The following is a 19,727-nucleotide window of genomic DNA, read 5'->3' as shown; positions in this document are numbered from 1 at the left end:
TCCTGCCTCAGCCTCCCGAGTAGCTGGGACTACAGGCGCCCGCCACCTCGCCCGGGTAGTTTTTTGTATTTTTTAGTAGAGACGGGGTTTCACCGTGTTAGCCAGGATGGTCTCGATCTCCTGACCTTGTGATCCGCCCATCTCGGCCTCCCAAAGTGCTGGGATTACAGGCTTGAGCCACCGCGCCTGGCCTTGTTATGCCTATTTATGCTTTTTCATTAATTCTAATTGGTCTTTCTTTCGTTAGCATTTGCTTGATGTCTACTTTTGCTCTTTTTTTAACTTCACATTCTTTTTTGGGTTATATTATTTGAGTATCATGAACAACCAACAGCTTACTGTTTTCTTTTTAATCCAGTAACCTTGGCCTTTTAACATGTCAGTTTAATCTTTTATAATTTGCCTTAGCTAAACACTAGATTAGCTCTGTTCTCTCGTTTTGCCTGTGGCATTTTTAGTTGTAGTCAAATTTTCTAGTAGTAGTCAGATTCCTGACCATCAGTCCCTGCTTACCCCAAAATCTGTCTCTGGAGAGATTTTTCTCTTTTTATGTTTTATTCACTATCATAACATATTTACAGCAAAGAATATGCATCATAGCATGAACTTTATTCTGCCATCTTGATGGGAAGTCTTCTGTAGCCTTCCTAATCCCCAGTTGTTGCTGGCTTTCCCCCCCTAGTTCCCTACTGAAGGAACAGATGCTAAGGAAGCAGGCCGAGTTAGAATCAGCACAGTGCCGACTCCAACTGCAGGTCCTCACTGATGAGTGCACTAGGCTTCAAAGCCGTGTTCAGGTATGTTTATCCTTTCTAACCCAAATAACTTTTGGAATAGGAATGGAAGAGGAATCTAAATGCTACTTATGTTCATCTCAGAAATAAATAGGATTTGCCAAGTTATTTAGGAAATAAACATGACCAACTGCTTATTTTATTTCTGATTAGGGCATCTGTTCAAAACTTACTACACACTTTATAATGAAATCTACTATAGTCTGAATTTTATTTTTATTTTTTTATTTTTTTGAGATAGAGTCTCACTCTGTCACCTAGGCTGGAGTGCAGTGATGTGATCTTGGCTCACTGCAACCTCTGCCTTCTGGGTTCAAGCGGTTCTCCTGCCTCAGTCTCAGCATTTCAAGGAGCTGGGATTACAGGCGCCCACCACCATGCCCACTTAATTTTTGTACTTTTAGTAGTGACAGGGTTTCACTATGTTGACCGGGCTAGTCTCGAACTCCTGACCTCAGGTGATCCACCCGCCTTGGCTTCCCAAAGTGCTGGGATTACAGGCGTAAGCACTGCACCTGGCCTTACAATCTGAATTTTAGAAAAAATTAAATAGCCAACCAAGAATTCCAAACTTGTTTAAGTAAATCTACCAATAAAATGAGGGCTTTACCAGGAGTTTGAAGGTTACAGTGAGCTGTGATCGCACTACTGCACTCCAGCCTGGATGCCATGGATGACGGAGTGAGACCCTGTCTGCTTTTTTTTTTTTTTTTTTAATGACTTTAAACAAAACCATCATTAAGGACTTTCAACCCTCATATTATGATTCTGTGCTCTCCTTATTTCACTTGTTGACATACTGTAAAAAATCAGCAGTTCTGGCCAGGTGCGGTGGCTTATGCCTATAATCCCAGCACTTTGGGAGGCCGAGGCGGATGGATCACCTGAGGTCAGGAGTTCAAGACCAGTCTGGCCAACATGGTGAAACCCCATCTCTACTAAAAATATTAAAAAATTAGCTGGGTATGGTAGTGGGCACCTGTAATCCCAGCTACTCAGGAGGCTGAGGCAGAAGGGCCTGAACCCAGGAGATGGAGGTTGCAATGAGCCAACATGGTCCCACTGCACTCCTGGGTGACAGAGTAAGACTCCATCTCAAAAAAAAAAAACTCGGCAGTTCTCTAGAATTTATGTTAACATTTTCATGTAATGGATAAGAAATCTTCTATATAAGATCAAGGAATTGTGTTTGAGGGGAATATCAAATTAAAAAGCTTTGTATTTATAAAATCTTTTTCATTTTAGGACTTGCAAAAGCTTATGTCACATCAAAATCAGAATTTACAGCAACCCAGGGGCTCCCAAGCATGGGTCCTGAGCTGCTCACCTTCCAGCCAGGGCCAGCACAAGCACAAGTACCACTTCCAAAAGACCTTCACAGTATCTCAGGCAGGAAACTGCCGGATCATGGCATACTGTGATGCTCTGAGCTGCCTGGTGATATCACAGCCTTCTCCTCAGGCCTCTTTTCTTCCAGGTAAAGAGTCCAGAACCTCAGTTTTCATGTTCTTTATTAGACTCCATGTGTTTATTTCCTTGCTCTTTTGGAAAATTCAAGACTCAAGGCTCACCAAATCACCTTTCCCTCTCAGTTCCTTGTTAATGCAAGTACCCCAGGGTGCAGCAAAGATGTCTTTACTGTCTATTAACTTCATTCTGTAAATTTATTAACCAAGAGGGTAGAAATACTGATAACCATGACAAAGCAGATGGTGAGGTCCTTGGAAGTGTAGGTTACTGATAGAGTCCAAGAAGGACATATATGTCCTATTCAACTTACAGATTCTTTTTAGACTGGAAATGTTTGACAGAACACTACCCTAAGGGTAATTCAAGGTGAAACAAAATTTAACACTTATTTTCAGTAGTATTCAAGTTAACAATTTCCAAATAAGAGAGTTTAAGGAGTACACTGACTATTAATGCTAGATTAATTTTCTCTCAACATATTTTGTGCTTTTTAAGCTTTATTTTAGGTTTTCTAAATGTTGAAATCCAAGTCTTTTCAAATGCTCAATTAAATCATTTCTAAATCTTGCAGATGTTTCTTTCTGCTGTCTTTAGCATAAGATTTCTGCCAACTGGAAGACCCCTTTGCTTTAACATGGTTTTATAATGTTCCTTTATCCCATCTAAGTTTTTAATAAAAAGATTTGTCATCAAATAGAACCAACAAATTGGAAGAATAACTATTTTCTAATGTTCCCCAAATTGGGAATGTGTTCTGTTCTTTTTTTCTTAACGTGTCCATTCCAGTCCGCTTGATAGTGTGCTGGTGCTGATTTGTCCTTGTTCCCCTTAATGATTAACTTGGTGTGTATTTCTGTTACCTTGTTGGTTTTTTTTTTTTTCTTTTTTTTTCCTTTTCTTTTCTTTTTGAGATGGAGTCTAGCTCTGTTGCGCAGGCTGGAGTTCAGTGATGTGATCTCAGCTCACTGGAACCTCTGCCTCCTGGGTTCAAGAGATTCTCCTGCCTCAGCCTCCTGAGTAGCTGAGACTACAGGTGCATGCCACCATGCCTAGTTAATTTTTGTATTTGAAATGGGGTTTTAGCATTTTGGTCAGGCTGGTCTCAAACTCCTGACCTCAGGTGATCCACCTATCTTGGGCTCTCAAAGTACTGGGATTATAGGCATGAGCCACCATGCCCAGCGACCTTGTTGATTTAAAGCCTATACCTGCACCTGCACCCACCCCCACCCCTTGCTTTTTTTTTTTTTCCCCTCTCTGGCTGTCCTAATTCTGCTGGAAGAAAGTGCAATAAGCCACGTACTTGGTTCCCTGGAGAAGCTGAAGCTGTCTTGAATCTAGGATTTGATGCATTTGTAAAGAATTTAACTCAACTGGGCACAGTGGCTCATGCCTATAATCCCAGCACCTTGGGAGGCCAAGGCGGGAGGATCGTTTGGGCCCAGGAGTATGAGACCAGTCTGGGCAACATAGTGAGACTCCATCGCTATAAAAAAAAAATTTTTTTTTAACTAGGTTGGTGTGGTGGCACACCTCTCTGGTCCCAGCTACTTGGGAGGCTGAGTTGGGAGGATCACTTGAGCCTAGGAGATCAAGGCTGCTGTGAGCCGTGATGGTGCCACTGTACCTTAGCATTGGTGATAGAGTGAGACCCTGTTTATATATATAACTTAGTTAAAAATAAATGTTATAGCCTAGTAAGAGAACAGAGTAACAAATAGTTTTAAAAGGTTATTGGTTTTTGTTGGTTATTTTTACCCCTTTCGGGAATGTGGGTACTTGAATTGTCATCGGTCTCATTTCATTTCAGACAGATGTGACATATCTTGACTGACATATTATTTATTTTCATTCTCTATTGTTCACTGTTCCTTCTGCATCTAGAGTGTGGTTCTAGTGAAATATTCTCTCTCAACAGCTTTATTGAAGTATAATTGACAGTAAACTGTGCATATTTAAAGTATACAATTTGATTACTTTTCACATATGTAATACACCCCTGAAACTATCACTACAATCAAGATAACTTTAATTTTTTTTTGACACAAGATCAAGTTATATCTCCCAGGCTGGAATGCAGGGAGGGGTGTGATCTCAGCTCATTACAACCTCCACCTCCTGGGCTCAAGTCATCCTTCCACCTCAGCCTCTCGAGTAACTGGGAGTACAGGCTCGCCCCACTGTGCCCAGCTAATTCTCATATTTTTTGTAGCGACAGGATTTCACCATGTTTCCCAGGCTGGTCTCGAACTCATGAGCTCGAGCGAGCCATCCACCTCAGCCTCCCAAAGTGCTGGGATTCCAGGCATAAGCTACCACGCTTGGCCATGAACATATGTATTACCCCAAAAGTTTCCCTATGGCCTTTTATAATCTCACCTGCCCCTCCCTCCTCTTCCATCCCCGGCAGTCACTGCTTTTTGTCACTACAGATAAGTTTGCATTTTCTAGAATTTTACATAATTGGAATCATACAGTGTTAATCATTTTTTGGTCTGACTTCTTTCTCACTGCATGATTTTTTATTGTAGTATATGTTAGTAGTTAATTCCTTTTTAATGGATAGTATTCCATCATACCTGTATACAGTAGGTCTGTTTATCCATTTACCTGGACGTTTGAAATGGGTTATACTTTTTCTTTTTCTTTTTTTTTTTTTCCTTCTTTTCATTGTCATGAGGCAAGCGTGGGTTGTACTCTCTTTTCTCTCTTCTCTCTTCTCTCTCCTCTCTCCCCTCTCCTCTCTCCTCTCTTCTCTCTTCCTCTTCCTCTTCCTCTTCCCTTCTCTGACAAGTTTTGCTCTGGTTACCCAGGCTGGAGTGTAGGGTGCAATCTCGACTCACTGCAACCTCCGCCTCCCAGGTTCAAGCGACTCTCCTGCCTCAACCTCCCGAGTAGCTGAGATTACAGGAACTTGCCACCACGCCTGGCTAATTTTTTGTATTTTTAGTAGAGACAGGGTTTCACTGTGTTGGCCAGGCTTATCTTGAATTCCTGACCTCAGGTAATCCATCTGCCTTGGCCTGCCAAAGGTTTGGGATTACAGAGGTGAGACACCACGCCCGGCCTGGGTTGTACTTTTTTAAATAAATCATAGGCCGGGCGCAGTGGCTCATGCCTGTAATCCCAGCACTTCGGGAGGCTAAGTCGAGCAGATAACTTGAGGCCAAGAGTTCGAAACCAGCCTGGCCAATACAGTGAAACCCCATCTCTACCAAAAAATACAAAGTTAGCCGGGCGTGGTGGCGCGTGCCTGTAATCCCAGCTGCTCGAGAGGCTGAGGCAGGAGAATTGCTTGAACCCAGGAGGCAGAGGTTGTAGTGAGCCAAGATTATGCACTGCTTTTTAGGCTGGGCGACAGAGTGAGACCCTGTCTCAAAAATAAATGAATAAATTATAACACTGGAGAATTGTCGTTTGACCAGCTGGTTCCCAAGGATTTATATGCGAAGAAAGGTGGACAAAGAAGCTACTTGAAAAAGTAGTTTGCATTGCCCTAGGTTCACTTTCAGTGATCTGTTTCATACTATTTTGCCTTTGGCAGGCTTTGGTGTTAAGATGTTGAGTACTGCCAACATGAGAAGCAGTCAGTACATTCCGATGCATGGCAAACAGATCCGTGGACTGGCTTTTAGCAGTTACTCCAGAGGCTTGCTACTCTCTGCTTCCCTAGACAACACTATTAAACTGACCAGGTGAGTGATTTGGGGAGGAAGGTGGAGACTGGGCTGTTTGGTGTTGAGTAGCATGGAATTAGTATCAGTGTTATGATGACCTTAGCTCTTTTTTTTTGGTCTGAGACTGTGTCTTCTGAGATCTATTTAAAATACATTGCTTTTAGAAGTGGGCACAGCAGGTTACAAAACTGTTTCTTATTTCTTTAAAATTATATATATTACAAAAAATGTCTTAAGCATATTTTAAGGAGATGAGAATAAAACTCTAAAGTTGGTGGAGGCCAGCCGTGGTGGCTCACACCTGTAATCTTAGCACTTTGGGAGGCCGAGGCAGGCGGATCATCTGAGGGTCAGGGGTTTGAGACCAGCCTGGCCAACATGGTGAAACCCGTCTTTACTAAAAATACAAAGATTAGCTGGGCATGGTGTCAGAAACCTGTAATCCTAGCTACCAGGGAGGCTGAGGCAGGAGAATCACTTGAACCTGAGAAGTGGAGGTTGCAGTGAGCCAAGATCAAGCTACTGCACTCCAGCCTGGGTGACAGAGCAAGGCTGTGTCTAAAAAAAAAATAGTAAATGAATAAATACATAAATAAATAAATAAAATTTAAAAATAAAGTTTGTGGAATGACAGGATGGAGGGAGCTTTGGTACCTGACATCAGAGTCACCATACTAGGTTGCTACTGTTTACTCCTAGTCCTGACCTGTTTCTCCTAGTCCTGGTCTGTTACCTGGACAATTCTGTGTAACAGATGTTCACCAAGCACTCACTGCCCTTGGGTACCATGATGACTTCTTTTATACCCTTACTTAGTTACAGTGTTTTATCTGTCACATGCTCTGTGAGTACTGTGAACCAGATGTGAGTGTGCTCCATGCCTTTATAAGTATTGTTTTAAAAATAAGGTAGAAAAATGTTACATACCAAAGTGTTGGTTGGATTATTATTTATTTATTTATTTACGTATTTATTTTTGAGAGAGAGAGAGAGTCTTGCTCTGTCACCCAGGCTGGAGTGCAGCGGCGCAATCTCGGCTCACTACAACCTCCTTCTCCCGGGTTCAGGTGGTTCTCCTGCCTCAGCCTCCCGAGTAGCTGGGATTATAGATGCACGCCACCACACCTGGCTAACTTTTGTATTTTTAGTAGAGATGGGGTTTCGCCATGTTGGCCAGGCTGGTCTCAAATTCCTGACCTCAAGTGATCTGTCTGCCTCAGACTTCCAAAGTGTGGGATTACAGGCATGAGCCACCATGCCCAGCCCCTTTAATTTATTATTTTACTTCTTTACAACTCAAGAGGAAAACCTGTGACCCCCAAAACAAATGTTATGGAATTTAAAGGAGTTACCTGGGCAGATCCTAGAAAAAATAGGAAATCCAGATAGTTTGGGTATATGAGTGTGTTCTCGGTAAGGGTTAATGATCATTTAAATGATAATCTTTACATCTTTGTCATGTATTTGATTTTCTTAATGCAGTTGTAAAAGTCTTTTGTAACTCCACAGCCTGGAGACAAATACCGTGGTCCAGACTTACAATGCTGGACGTCCTGTCTGGAGCTGTTGCTGGTGTCTTGATGAGACTAACTACATCTATGCTGGACTGGCCAATGGTTCAATTCTGGTATATGACGTGCGGAACACGAGCAGTCATGTGCAGGAGTTAGTAGCTCAGAAAGCCAGGTAGGGAGCCACTCACTCTTTTCCTGGTGGTAGCAACTGTCTCTTGGCTTATTATTGTGTTAATCGTCTCTTCAGAGGGTGTTACACAGTTGGTCAGAAATCCTTACAGTTTTTGAAGATCCACTTGATCTCACTTCAGAATTAATAACATTCTTGTTAACAAGAGTTTGTATTCATGATATTTCATATGACAGAGTGTTTTGGTACAAGTATAGCCAGGTTCATAGTCAGTAATCATCTAACATGGCAAAACAGAGTCAGATCTATGTTCAGAACCTAGCTCCACTACTTAGAAGTCGTGTGACCTTAGTTGTGTTTCTTGGCCCATTGTGAGCTTAATCTGTAAAATCTGGTCCATATAGACTTGCTTTAATAGCCACATGTCACCGGGCGCGGTGGCTCACGCCTGTAATCCCAGCACTTTGGGCAGACAAGACGGACAGATCACGAGGTCAGGAATTCGAGACCAGCCTGACCAACATGGTGAAACCCTGTCTGTACTAAAAATTAAAAAAAAAATTAGGCATGTGTGGCGGCGCATGCCTGTAATCCCAGCTACTCAGGAGACTGAGGCAGAAGAATCTCTTCAATCTAGGAGGTGGAGGTTGCAGTGAGCCGAGATCGCACCATTGCACTCCAACCTGGATGACAGAGTGAGATGCCGTCTCAAAAAAAAAAATAGCCACGTGTCTAGCACATAGGAAGAGATCAGTTAAGGATAGCATAATCAAAAGTGATTTAAAACTTCCCTAATCCAAAGCTAAACCAACTTGTTTGAAGATACTGTATTAGTATTATTTATCATTTAATCCAGTTGTGAGATTGAGAAGTTTATAAAGTCAGCCCAAGTTCTGAGGATGGATGGCCACCAGCACCACTCTGTTTTAGAATGTGTTGAGCTGCCCTGTATGTATGAAGTTCTCAGAAGGGGAGTAGGGTCTGTGCCCTGACCAAAATGAAAAGTATCTTAACAGATAATTTATGTTTCCAATTGGATATATTAAGAGCAAGGAGAGCCAAACATAAAGATATCACTAAAGTAATAATTATTTACTGAAACCTAGGCCCAAATAGAGTAGACAGTAAAATACGGCAAGGTTTTTTTGTTTGTTTGTTTTTGGTGGTGGTGGTGGTGGTGGTTTTTTATTTTTTTAAGATGGTGTCTCACTCTCACCCAGGCTAGAGTGCAGTGGCACAGTCTTGGCTCACTGCATCCTCCACCTCCCGAGTAGCTGGGACTACCAACATGTGCCACCACACCTGACTAACTTTTGTATTTTTAGTAGAGATGGGGTTTCACCATGTTGGCCAGGCTAGTCTCAAACCTCAAGTGATTCTCCCACCTCGGCTTCCCAAAGTGCTGGGATTACAGGTGTGATCCACCATGCCCAGCCAAACACGGCAAGTTTTAAAATAGCAAGAAAAAAATACTTGTATGTATTGTTCATTTTTATTTGTGTTTACTTTGATTACCTTTATTGTGACAGGGAAAATGAAATAAAACAGGCAAGTAGACTTTGGCAACTTTGGCATGAACGAGTTCACAGCAGAAATGAGTTCATAGGAACACAGTCTGAAGGAGGATATTTCTGAGAGAATTCTTGGCGCATAGTCCTGGTCATATGCTTGCAGAAGGAAATATAGAAAATCTAAAACAGTCCTGTTTCTGAATTAAAATGTAGCTGCTTTTAGCTGTATTTTAATTGTGGGGTCTGTCATCTACAACTTGGGATCTTTATTTTGTTATGTATATAAGCTTTGTTTCTTTCCTGACTTTTCTCATGTGGCTAAACCCATTTCCAGAAGCTTCACATCAGTCAAGCTTCCTAGTAATTGTGATCTTGTATCCCTTAAATTTCCTAGTTCTTTTTTTTTTTTTTGAGATGGAGTCTTGCTCTGTCTCCTGGGCTGGAGTGCAGTGGCCAGATCTCAGCTCACGGCAAGCTCCGCCTCCCAGGTTTACGCCATTCTCCTGCCTCAGCCTCCCGTGTAGCTGGGACTACAGGCGCCCGCCACCTCGCCCAGCTAGTTTTTTGTATTTTTTAGTAGAGACGGGGTTTCACCGTGTTAGCCAGGATGGTCTCGATCTCCTGACCTCGTGATCCGCCCGTCTTGGCCTCCCAAAGTGCTGGGCCTAGTTCTTTTTTTCCTTTTCTTTTTTTTTTTTTTTTTTCCTTTTTGTGGAGAACGGGGTCTCGCTATATTACCCAGGCAGGTCTCAAACTCCTAGGCTCAAGCTATCCTACCGCCTCTGCCTCCCTGAGAGCTGGGGTTACAGGCGTAAGCCACCGTGCCCAGCTTTCCTTTTCTTTTAGAGCATCTAGTATCTCCCCTGAAATTAGTTTCAGAATATTATATGATGTCCTTTTGTTTCTACAGAGAGGGTTGCTAATTTTTATCAGATGTCAGAGGATAGTGACTAAAGGTGTTTAACCTCTGTAGAGGTGGGAATGTGCTTGAGGGTTACTGGTAGTGGGGTCTGGAGCCGTCCGAGTTTTGGAATGTGAGATACAGTTTCCTTACTTTCCTTTCAGATGCCCACTGGTCTCCTTGTCATACATGTCCAGAGCTGCCTCAGCTGCATTTCCATATGGTGGGGTGCTGGCTGGAACCTTGGAGGATGCTTCATTCTGGGAACAGAAAACGGACTTTTCTCATTGGCCTCATGTACTGCCCTTGGAGCCAGGGGGCTGCATAGACTTCCAGACAGAGAACAGCTCCCGGCACTGTCTTGTGACCTACAGGCCTGGTGAGTAGTACTGGGGTCTCCTATGGTTTATTTGGGAGCACAGTGGTAGAGAAGAGGGAAGGAGAGTTCGATCCTACCCTTTGGGTGGCTGTGGTACTGCTCACAGACTAACAAGATACGTTGTAGCTCTTGCTTCTACAGGGAGGATGGTGGCTTCAAGCTCCCCCACAGAGCCTGCCTCCCTGCTCCTTACATGTGAGGACTGGAGCATATTCTGCCAGGTACTCCTGGAAGTGAATTAGCCACTTAGGAGCCCCTACAACTTAGAACAGTAGTGGAATGAGGGGGCCAGCTCTAGGTCGTTGAGCCATCTTGAGATCACTTTCATATCTTCTGCCTGCCTCTCACTTCCCCTGAGAGAAAGGTCCAGATTAGGGCAGCCATGTAGTACCCCCGGCTGGCATATTGTCTGTTCCTCCTTATTTGGGCCGACAAAGGTAAATAAGGGGAAATGGACAACAATGGTTGTGTGGGCCCAGCCAGCTGAACATCTTTGCCTCTGGAATCAGAGGTGGAACCCGTAACAGCAGACTGTGCTTCATTCACAGGTTCTTTCTAGGCTAAGTGTCATGAATCTAAATTCCTGGTAAACTGTACTGATGGTCAGTGTTGTAGGTTTTTTCTTTCTAATGTGGTCTTGAGGTCTCTGTCAGGAGAGTGGCTATAAACTGTAGCCCTGTCCTGCCAAACTCTAGGGAGTTCGTTGTGGGTGTTCATAGTGTATCTTTCACAGGATACTCCTTTGTCCTGGCAGATGGCCTAACACCTGCCTGACTCATGACCAGGTGTCCCTCTCACAGGAAACTTGTTTATACTGGCAGGTACCCTTGTGGTGCTTGTCTGACCTGTGTCCATTTCATTTCCCTTGAGATAGTGACTCTCTACAAGAGCCCTGATTAGGAAAGACGTTAGGTTCAGGTGTGTTGGTCAGGTGAGACATAAAGGAGGCAATGCACAAAACACAGGAAATAACGGAATCAGCTTACTTGACAGATCCCAAGAGAAGAGGGCAGCGTGCTTCAGGGGCCAGTGGGAAGAATGGGGAGCCATCCAGGACAGGCCTGCTCCCTTAGGGGTAGGGTAGGGGTGGAGGGGAGGGACAAGTGGGCTATATTTCCAACCTCTGCTCAGGGAAGGGATGTTTTAACTAGACCAAAGTTGACAGGGTACATCTAGGTTTCAGATAATTTATGCCAGTCCTGAAAACAGATGCTGAGGTCACAACTGTATTAAGCAAATTATAACAGTCAGGCAGATGTATAGTCAGAGTTAGTCGTTAAATGCTCACACTTCTGCTAGTTGTGGGTGGGTCTACTCATGTTTTTAAGTTTTGTTTGAGCTGAGAAACATCTCAGTAGCACTTCAGACCCTTTGGCTCTTCGTCATCCCACAGCTCTGCTGTCTCCAAGACTGATTTGCTGTGACTGGTATACAAAGCCTGGGGGTCCTCTTTTGTTCTCTGGCTTTTGTTTGCCTCCCAGCAGAATTTCAGATACATGTTTCCCTTTCTGTAATAGCCTGCTTTCACTTTATAAAAATGTGCAGTCCCAGGGGCTAATGAGGTTCTCACTGGAGGAAGGGAAAAACCTTTTACTGAGAATTCTTAAGAGAGAAATCCCCCAGCAGAGGTCTGGCAGGAGACTGATTTTACTAAAACAGGTAACTCACTCTCAGAATTGTTTTTCTCTTAAGCAAAAAGCTATTGTAGATAACTTGATTCCTAGCCTACGGTTCTGAATTTCACTGATGCTATGATACTGTTCTTTCATTTGTTTTGTAGCTGTTCTTGATGGTTAAGCATTTATGTCTTTTCCGTCCAACTAGGTTGTAAGCGTGTGAGGTTTGGGTACTTGGTTAATTTTTTGTGTAGCATCCCCATGGTGCAGCACTGATTTCTCTGTCCCATAGATAAAAATCACACCACCATACGAAGTGTGCTGATGGAAATGTCCTACCGACTGGATGACACTGGAAATCCAGTCTGCTCCTGCCAGCCTGTACATACATTTTTTGGAGGACCCACTTGCAAACTGTTGACCAAAAATGCCATTTTCCAAAGCCCAGAGAATGACGGCAACATCCTGGTGTGTACTGGGGATGAAGCAGCAAATTCTGCCCTGGTGAGCCTGTTATTTTTTACTTTCATATAAAAAGTAGTTTTGCTTAAAATATTGGTAAGGGAAAACGTGAACATTTTTTTACAGAAGCTCATAAAGCAAAAAAGTGTAAGTTCTGCTCTGTAATCCCACATATCCGCATATGTGTGTATGTGAGGTTGCTTGGTTTACATATGCTTTCCATACTGCTTTGTAGATCTTGACTCACTGTTGCAACCTCTACCTCCTGAGTTCAAGTGATTCTCCTGCCTCAGCCTCCTTAGTAGCTGGAATTACAGGCACCCACCACCACATCCAACTGATTTTTGTATTTTTAGTAGAGACAGGGTTTCACCATGTTGACCAGGCTGGTCTCGAACTCCTGACCTCAAGTGATACACCAGCCTCGGCCTCCCGAAGTGCTGGGATTATAGATGTGAACCATCGTACCCAGCTGAGATGTTCTTGAACCTGAGTCTAATTAAGTCGTAGAGTAGCACTGTCCAATACAGTCACACTAGTCACATGAGCACTTAAAGTGTGCTTAGTGCCAAGGAAGAACTTAATGTTTTACTTTATTTTTAATCAAGTTAAATATAAACTTATGTGACTAGAGACCACTATATTGTATAGTGCCACTCTAGAAGCTAGCGCTAAGTTTCATTGACTGGAGTTGCAGGGAATAGAGGAGAACAAGTTTAATGATAGCACAGAAAGTATACACACAAGTCCAGGTTGTGGGCGTTCTGTAAGACAGCTGATCCGGCTTCCACAAGAAGTCAATGGCAGAAGAAAAAAGGTGGGATCACAGGCATGAGCCATGACGCCCGGCCCATCCTTTTGTTTTTTTTTTTTTAAACAGATGCATACTTTTTTTTTTTTTCTTGAGACAGTCTCGCTCTGTTACCCAGGCTGGAATGCGGTGGCGCAGTCTCGGCTCACTGCCACCCCTGCCTCCCAGGTTCAAGCAATTATTGTGCCTCAGCTTCCCAAGTAGCTGGGTGCACACCACCATACCCGGCTAATTTTTCTATTTTTAGTAGAGACGGGGTTTTGCCATGTTTCCCAGGCTGGTCTCAAACTCCTGGGCTCAAGCAGTCTTCTCACCTCAGCCTCACAAACTGCTAGGATTACAAGCATGAGCCACCGTGCCTGGTCATACTTTTTTTTTTTTGAGACAGGGTCTCGCTCTGTTGCCCAGGCTCGAGTGCAGAGGCGCAATCTTGGCTTACTGCAACCTCCATCTCCTGGGTTCAAGTGATTCTTGTGCTTCAGCCTCCCAAGTAGCTGGAACTATGGGTGTGTGCCACCATGCCTGGCTGACTCTACTTTTTAATACTTTAAAATATTTTTCTTTTTTAGGAGACAGTATCTTGCCTAGTCTAGACTGGAGGGCAGTAGTGTGATCATGGCTCACTGTAGCCTCAAACTCCTCAGCTTAAGCAATCCTCTTTTACCCTTTCTTGAGTAGCTGGGACTGCAGGCATGCACCACCACACCTGGCTAATTTTTTAATTTCTTGTAGAGATGAGAATCTTGCTATATTGCCCCAGCTGGTCTCTATCTCCTATCCTTAAGCTGTCGTCCCATCTCAGACTCCCAAAGTGTTGGAATTACAGGTGTGAGACACCATGCCTGGCCAACGCAGTGGCTCACTCCTGTAATCCCAGCACTTTGGGAGGCCAGGGTGAATGGATCACGTGAGGTCAGGAGTTCAAGACCAGCCTGGCCAACATGGTGAAACCCCATCTGTACTAAAATACAAGAAAATTAGCGGGGTGTGGTGGCAGGCACTGTAGTCCCAGCTACTTGAGAGGCTGAGGCAGGAGAATCGCTTGAACCCAGGAGGCAGATGTTGCAGTGAGCCAAGATTGCGCCATAGCACTCCAGCCTGGGCGACAAGAGCGAGACTCTGTCTCAAGAAAAAAAAAGGTGAGTTCCATGAGGGCAAAGACAGGGACTTTATTTTTAATTTACCTTTCTGTCCCTAGAAGAGCCTGACACATAGATTGAATGAATGGAAGCTGGGCTTTATTTTCAGATCCACTTACAGGTAGACTAATTGCTGATTACAGTAGGTGAGGCTGTATCTGCACTATGTCAGGTGTGCTGGCTTTGAGCAACCTTGTGAAGGTTAGGGATGGCCTGCTTTGCTCTCCAGGTAGTGTTCTCTCTGCAGCCTTTTAGACTTGTTTGATGATGAAGAAAGGAAGTCCCTTCGTGTACTGACTGGGTCCTGAACCTTCCCTCTGCTTGCGTTCTTTAGCTGTGGGATGCTGCCAGTGGCTCGTTGCTCCAGGACCTACAGACCAATCAGCCTGTCTTGGACATCTGCCCATTTGAGGTGAACCATAACAGCTACTTGGCTACCTTAACAGAGAAGATGGTCCACATCTATAAGTGGGAGTGACCGTGGTCTTGAAACCTTGAAGGCCTGCTGCTGGTTAAATGTTGTTTGCTAGCACCTAGCAGTCCCAAGCAAGATCCCTGTTTATTGTCTGCGGCCTAGAACATTGGGGATCGTGGTTTGTTTGCATTAATATGATTCTAGGACTTTAGGTCACTGAGACACTACAGATTGTGTATCTGTTATGTCCACTAAAAGAGTAATTGATGGGTACTTTATCTACATTATCCATTTCTTGGGTTTAAAGCCTTCATTTACCATTATTGTATGTTGGAAATTCTTATTTTCTTTATTTTCTATGTGACTTTCTGGACCTTAGAGAGTGTCCTCTCATCATCTAGGATGTAAGTAGGCATCAAGCATTTTCTGGGGGATATGACATCCCATCTGAGTTGTCCTGTTACTTAGGTATCCTTGAAGGGACTAACCATTGTCTTGATACTGATTTGATGCAACATAGATGTAAAAGAGTATTACTCAGTTGAACACAAGAGGGCACTGTAAAACCTTGTGTCCGGTTTATTTCTGACCTTGAAGGCTGACAGTCTTTTAGTAACTTGTCTCATCGCCACAAAAGTGTGTGATAGAGCACACCTGGGTGTGCCTTGTGGCAACAACACTTGTGTTCCAGGTGTGAAGTGATGGGACATTGGCAGGCCCAGTGATGGAAGCAGCTAGTGAACTATTCTCTTTGCTGATGCCTAGTGCATTAAGTTTATTGCTTTGTGAAAGGTAAGGAAAGAGGCCAGTTGTTTGAGTGGTGGGGAAAATTTTGTTTTTTCTAGCCAGCTTAGGAACTCAGGATTGGTTTTATCCAAGCTAGTGCTTTGAAGAACACTATCTCTTGCCAGGAAAAGATGAGTGATAGGTCAAAGGTTTTACTTGAGTCTCCCCTAGATATCAGGAGAAAAGACATAAGAGAATTTACAAAAGCTATTCAGACTGCTATTAAAAACATGAGAAGAACTTGTCTCCCATTTTGAGAGAGTTCCTATCTAAATAAAGCCAATCCCTCAGACTGAGGGGCTGTTCTTAAGTGTTCTTTATACATTCCAGGTAAAGCCTTCCCCATGTGAAGCTGATGTTTGATTCCATTTTCCTCTGATTTGCCTCCCTAACCTTTTCTAAGGCTCAGTTTGTATTTCTTTGACTTGCCTCAGACTACTTGACCAAACCACTGTCCACAACAGAATATGCTTCAAGATGTGGGCAGGTCAGTGTCCTGTTCATGGGAGAAAATGGCTAACAATCTGATTTTCTCAAATGATTGCTGAAGAGTTGTTACCGTTTTTATTATAAACACTTCTGACCTGTCAATTCAAGAGCTGTTTCTAGGATCTTTCTCTCCAGCAAGGGGTTGTTGCAGTAGATTTCCCCAGAGTTCCAAGTTTTAGTTTTGCCTTTTAATGACCCTTTAATATTTTAGGACATAATTTTTTTCTTTTTAAAATTTTTTGTAGAAATAGATGTTTCACTATGTTGTCCAGGCTGGTCTTGAACTCCTGGCCGCAAGCAATTCTCCCGTCTCGGCCTCCTAAAGTGCCAAGATTATAGGCATGAGCCACTGTACCCGGCCCCTATTTGAAGACATATTTTGTAAAAGCTAGCTTCTAGAACCTGAGAAAAGCTCTTTTCTCCAAGGAGATATTCCTTTTGATATGTTAATGATTAATGATTAAGAGTGGCTGCCCAGGCCGCGAGTTTCAGCGGCAGAATAGGATTGGAATTAAAAAGCAGAACTCATCTGGTTTTAGCAGATTGCCACCAAGAGGATGCAGGTGGTCAGGCCCTGACTGGCTTTGTCTTTGGCCCTGGGCAGGGTTAGGATTTCACTTACTTTGAAGTACCTGATGCTGATTGATTCCCCTAAAAGTAGGAAGCAAGAGACTTAACTATGAGGGACATTAGGTGAATCCTCAGTCTCACCAGTCCTTGCATTAGTACATTAAATTTGGATATTTTGGAAGCAAATTCATAGGACCGTGACTGATTTCTCCAAAGAAAAAAACCTTGTCCAGCCTCACCAACATGGTGAAACCCCATCTCTACTAAAAATACAAAATTAACTGGACGCAGTGGTGAGCACGCCTGTAGTCCCAGCTACTCAGGAGGCTGAGGCAGTAGAATTGCTTGAACATGGGAGGCAGAGGTTGCAGTGAGTCAAGATCATGCCACTGCACTCCAGCCTGAGTGACAGAGCAAGACTCCATCTCAAAAAAAAAAAACCTTGACGCCATTCCCAATCCCCATCGTAGGACATCACATTTATAAATCCAGGCTTTAGTCTTCTGAGCTCCACCAGGCTCTGCCCCACCATATTTCTTTGTCACTACCTCTAAGGTTTTTTCCCCACTTGAGGATTTGGAGTTAAACGAACTCAAAATATCTTGTCATTGTATATATTCTTGCCCCTGCTTTGAAAAGAAGGCAATGGGAACTCTGTTTATACCCTGTTTTAATGTTTCTGTTTTATGTTTTAATGTTAATATGAAAATAAAGAATTTGCTATGTATAGTGGCTCCTAGTGCCTTTTGTCTCTGACTTCTAGAGGCAGGAACATGTCTGCCTCTTGGGAGAGGGATATAATCCCAACCCGGTAAATTTCTCTTTTTTTTTTTTTTTTTTGAGACAGTCTCTCGCTCTGTAGCCCTAGCTGGAGTGCAGTGGTGCCATCTCGTCTCACTGCAAACTCCGCCTCCTGGGTTCAAGAGATTCTCTTGCCTTAGCCTTCTGAGTAGTTGGGATTATAGGCGTGCGCCATCATGCTCGGCTAATTTTTGTATTTTTATTAGAGACGGGTTTCAGCATTTTGGTCAGGCTGGTCTCGAATTCCTGACCTCGTGATCCGCCTGCCTCAGTCTCCCAAAGTGCTGGGATTACAGGCATGAGCCACCGTGCCTGGCCTTCTTTTTCTTTTTTTTAACTGAGTCTCTCTCTGTTGTCCCAGGCTGGAGCGCAGTGGTTCAGTCTCAGCTCACTGCAGCCTCTGCCTCATTCCTCCCGAGTACCTGGGATTACAGGTGCCTGCAACAATACCTGGCTTACTTCTCTATTTTTAGGAGAGATGGGGTTTTACCATGTTGGCCAGGCTGGTCTCTAACTCCTGACCTCAAGTGATTTGCCCATCTTAACAGCCTCCCAAAGTACTGGGATTACAGGCAAGAGCCACCTCACCCAGCCATAGATTTTCTCTTTTTCACACTAATAAAGTGGTTGAGGCTTTTGCTTGCAGTTCTGTTTTGCTATTGCCAATGGAAAGTGATATGTTTGCCTCTTAACCCTGTGTCCTGGCCGTGTGGCTCACACCTGTAATACCAGTACTTTGGGAGGCAAAGGTGGGCAGATCACCTGAGGTCAGGAGTTCAAGGTCAGCCTGGCTAATATGGTGAAACCTCGTCTCTACTAAATGATACAAAAATTGGCTGGTTGTAGTTGTGGGCGCCTGTAATCCCAGCTACTCGGGGCTGAGGCAGGAGAATTGCTTGAACCCGGGAGGCAGAGGTTGCAGTTAGCCGAGATCACACCACTGTACTCTAGCCTGGGTGAAAAAGCGAGACTCTGTCTCAAAAAAAAAAAAAAAAAAAAGGCCCTGGTCATGTGTCTATTTAGTCTGTCTCAGATCTAGGGATCTACATTTCCCAGACTCTTGCCTGCTGGCTTCCTGCTTGTTTATTTGAATCCAGGAGACTGTAAAGTGGGAGGAAGGGAGAGGAGAGGACTTTTGTTTCCTTTATTTCTTCTAGTCATTGGCAGCACTTCTGACCATGGCAGCAGCAGTGGGCAAGCATGGGTTTCAGGGTTCCTGTTCAGCACAGTTCTGGCCACCTGCCTCAGTTTCTTTGTTCTGTTTGAGTTCAAGAATCTTTGTTGCCATAAATCATGGTGCTCTGCAGTTAGGCTGGAAAGGCTGAAAATGTTTTCCAGTTTCTAGCTGAACAGCAAATGGAGTATACTGGATTCCAGGAGAACTGAATCCATAGGTATAAGCTTACTAACTTCATGGAGCCTGATGCTCTAAGGGACAATGACAGAGGTCCTAGGATAGAAGTAAACCCCAAATTACAAAACCGAACACCATTGTTTTTGTTTTTCACAATACCCTCCTTTTTGTTTTCCATGTCAGTGATTGAGTATAAGTGAAATTCTGAAAAAAATTTTTTATAAGAAACGGGGTCTGACTGTCACTCAGTCTAGAGTGCAGTGGCACTGTCCTATCTCTGCATCCTCAAACTCACGGGCTGGGGTAATCCTGTCTCCTCAACCTCCTGAGTAGCTGGGACTGTAGTTGTGGACCACTCTGCCCAGCCAATTTTTTGTTGTTGTTGTTTTTTGGTAGAGACAGGGGTCTTGCTTTGTTGCCCAACTGGTCTCAAACTTCTAGTTCAAGCAATCCTCCCGCCTCTGCCTCCCAAAACATTGGGATTGCAGATATGAGCCACCATGCCTGGCCAAAGTTCTAAAAATAGACATTTGTTTGTCCTTGTTCTTAGTCAACATATGTTTGTTGGTAAAAATCTCTGCTGTTTTGTTTTATCTCTTTATAGTTTAATATATTAAGTAATGTCTTAGTAAATATGTATTACTAATAAGTAATTCTTAATGTTATAGAATACGTATTATTATTCTATCTTACAGGGGAAGAAACAGGTTAAAAGTCCTAATAAAGGCTGGGTGCGGTGGCTCATGCCTGTAATCCCAGCACTTTGGGAAGCCGAGGAGGGTGGATCACTTGAGGTCAGGAGTTCGAGACCAGCCTGGCCAACATGGCGTAGCCCCATCTCTACTAAAAATACAAAAATTAGGCCGGGCGCGGTGGCTCAAGCCTGTAATCCCAGCACTTTGGGAGGC

The 19,727-nt window shown here is 43.6% G+C and overlaps 1 protein-coding gene across 1 annotated transcript in view; it reads left to right on the top strand.

Moving 5' to 3' along the window:
* Positions 1-17,391, top strand: part of RFWD3 (ring finger and WD repeat domain 3) — a 47,377-nt gene extending 29,986 nt beyond the window's left edge. The window contains exons 7-13 of the mRNA XM_025371174.1: positions 683-797; positions 2,040-2,271; positions 5,809-5,959; positions 7,451-7,627; positions 10,162-10,376; positions 12,285-12,496; positions 14,739-17,391. Of these exons, the coding sequence (XP_025226959.1) occupies positions 683-797; positions 2,040-2,271; positions 5,809-5,959; positions 7,451-7,627; positions 10,162-10,376; positions 12,285-12,496; positions 14,739-14,882 (1,246 nt within the window). The 3' untranslated portion in view covers positions 14,883-17,391. The remainder of the gene's footprint in view (positions 1-682; positions 798-2,039; positions 2,272-5,808; positions 5,960-7,450; positions 7,628-10,161; positions 10,377-12,284; positions 12,497-14,738) is intronic.
* The last annotated feature ends 2,336 nt before the right edge of the window (positions 17,392-19,727 follow it).

This window comes from Theropithecus gelada, chromosome 20, assembly GCF_003255815.1.
Source record: "Theropithecus gelada isolate Dixy chromosome 20, Tgel_1.0, whole genome shotgun sequence".
NCBI classification, from domain to species: Eukaryota; Metazoa; Chordata; class Mammalia; order Primates; family Cercopithecidae; genus Theropithecus; species Theropithecus gelada.
The sequence above is the reverse complement of the archived record's forward strand: the minus strand, read 5'-3'. Positions and strand labels throughout refer to the sequence as shown.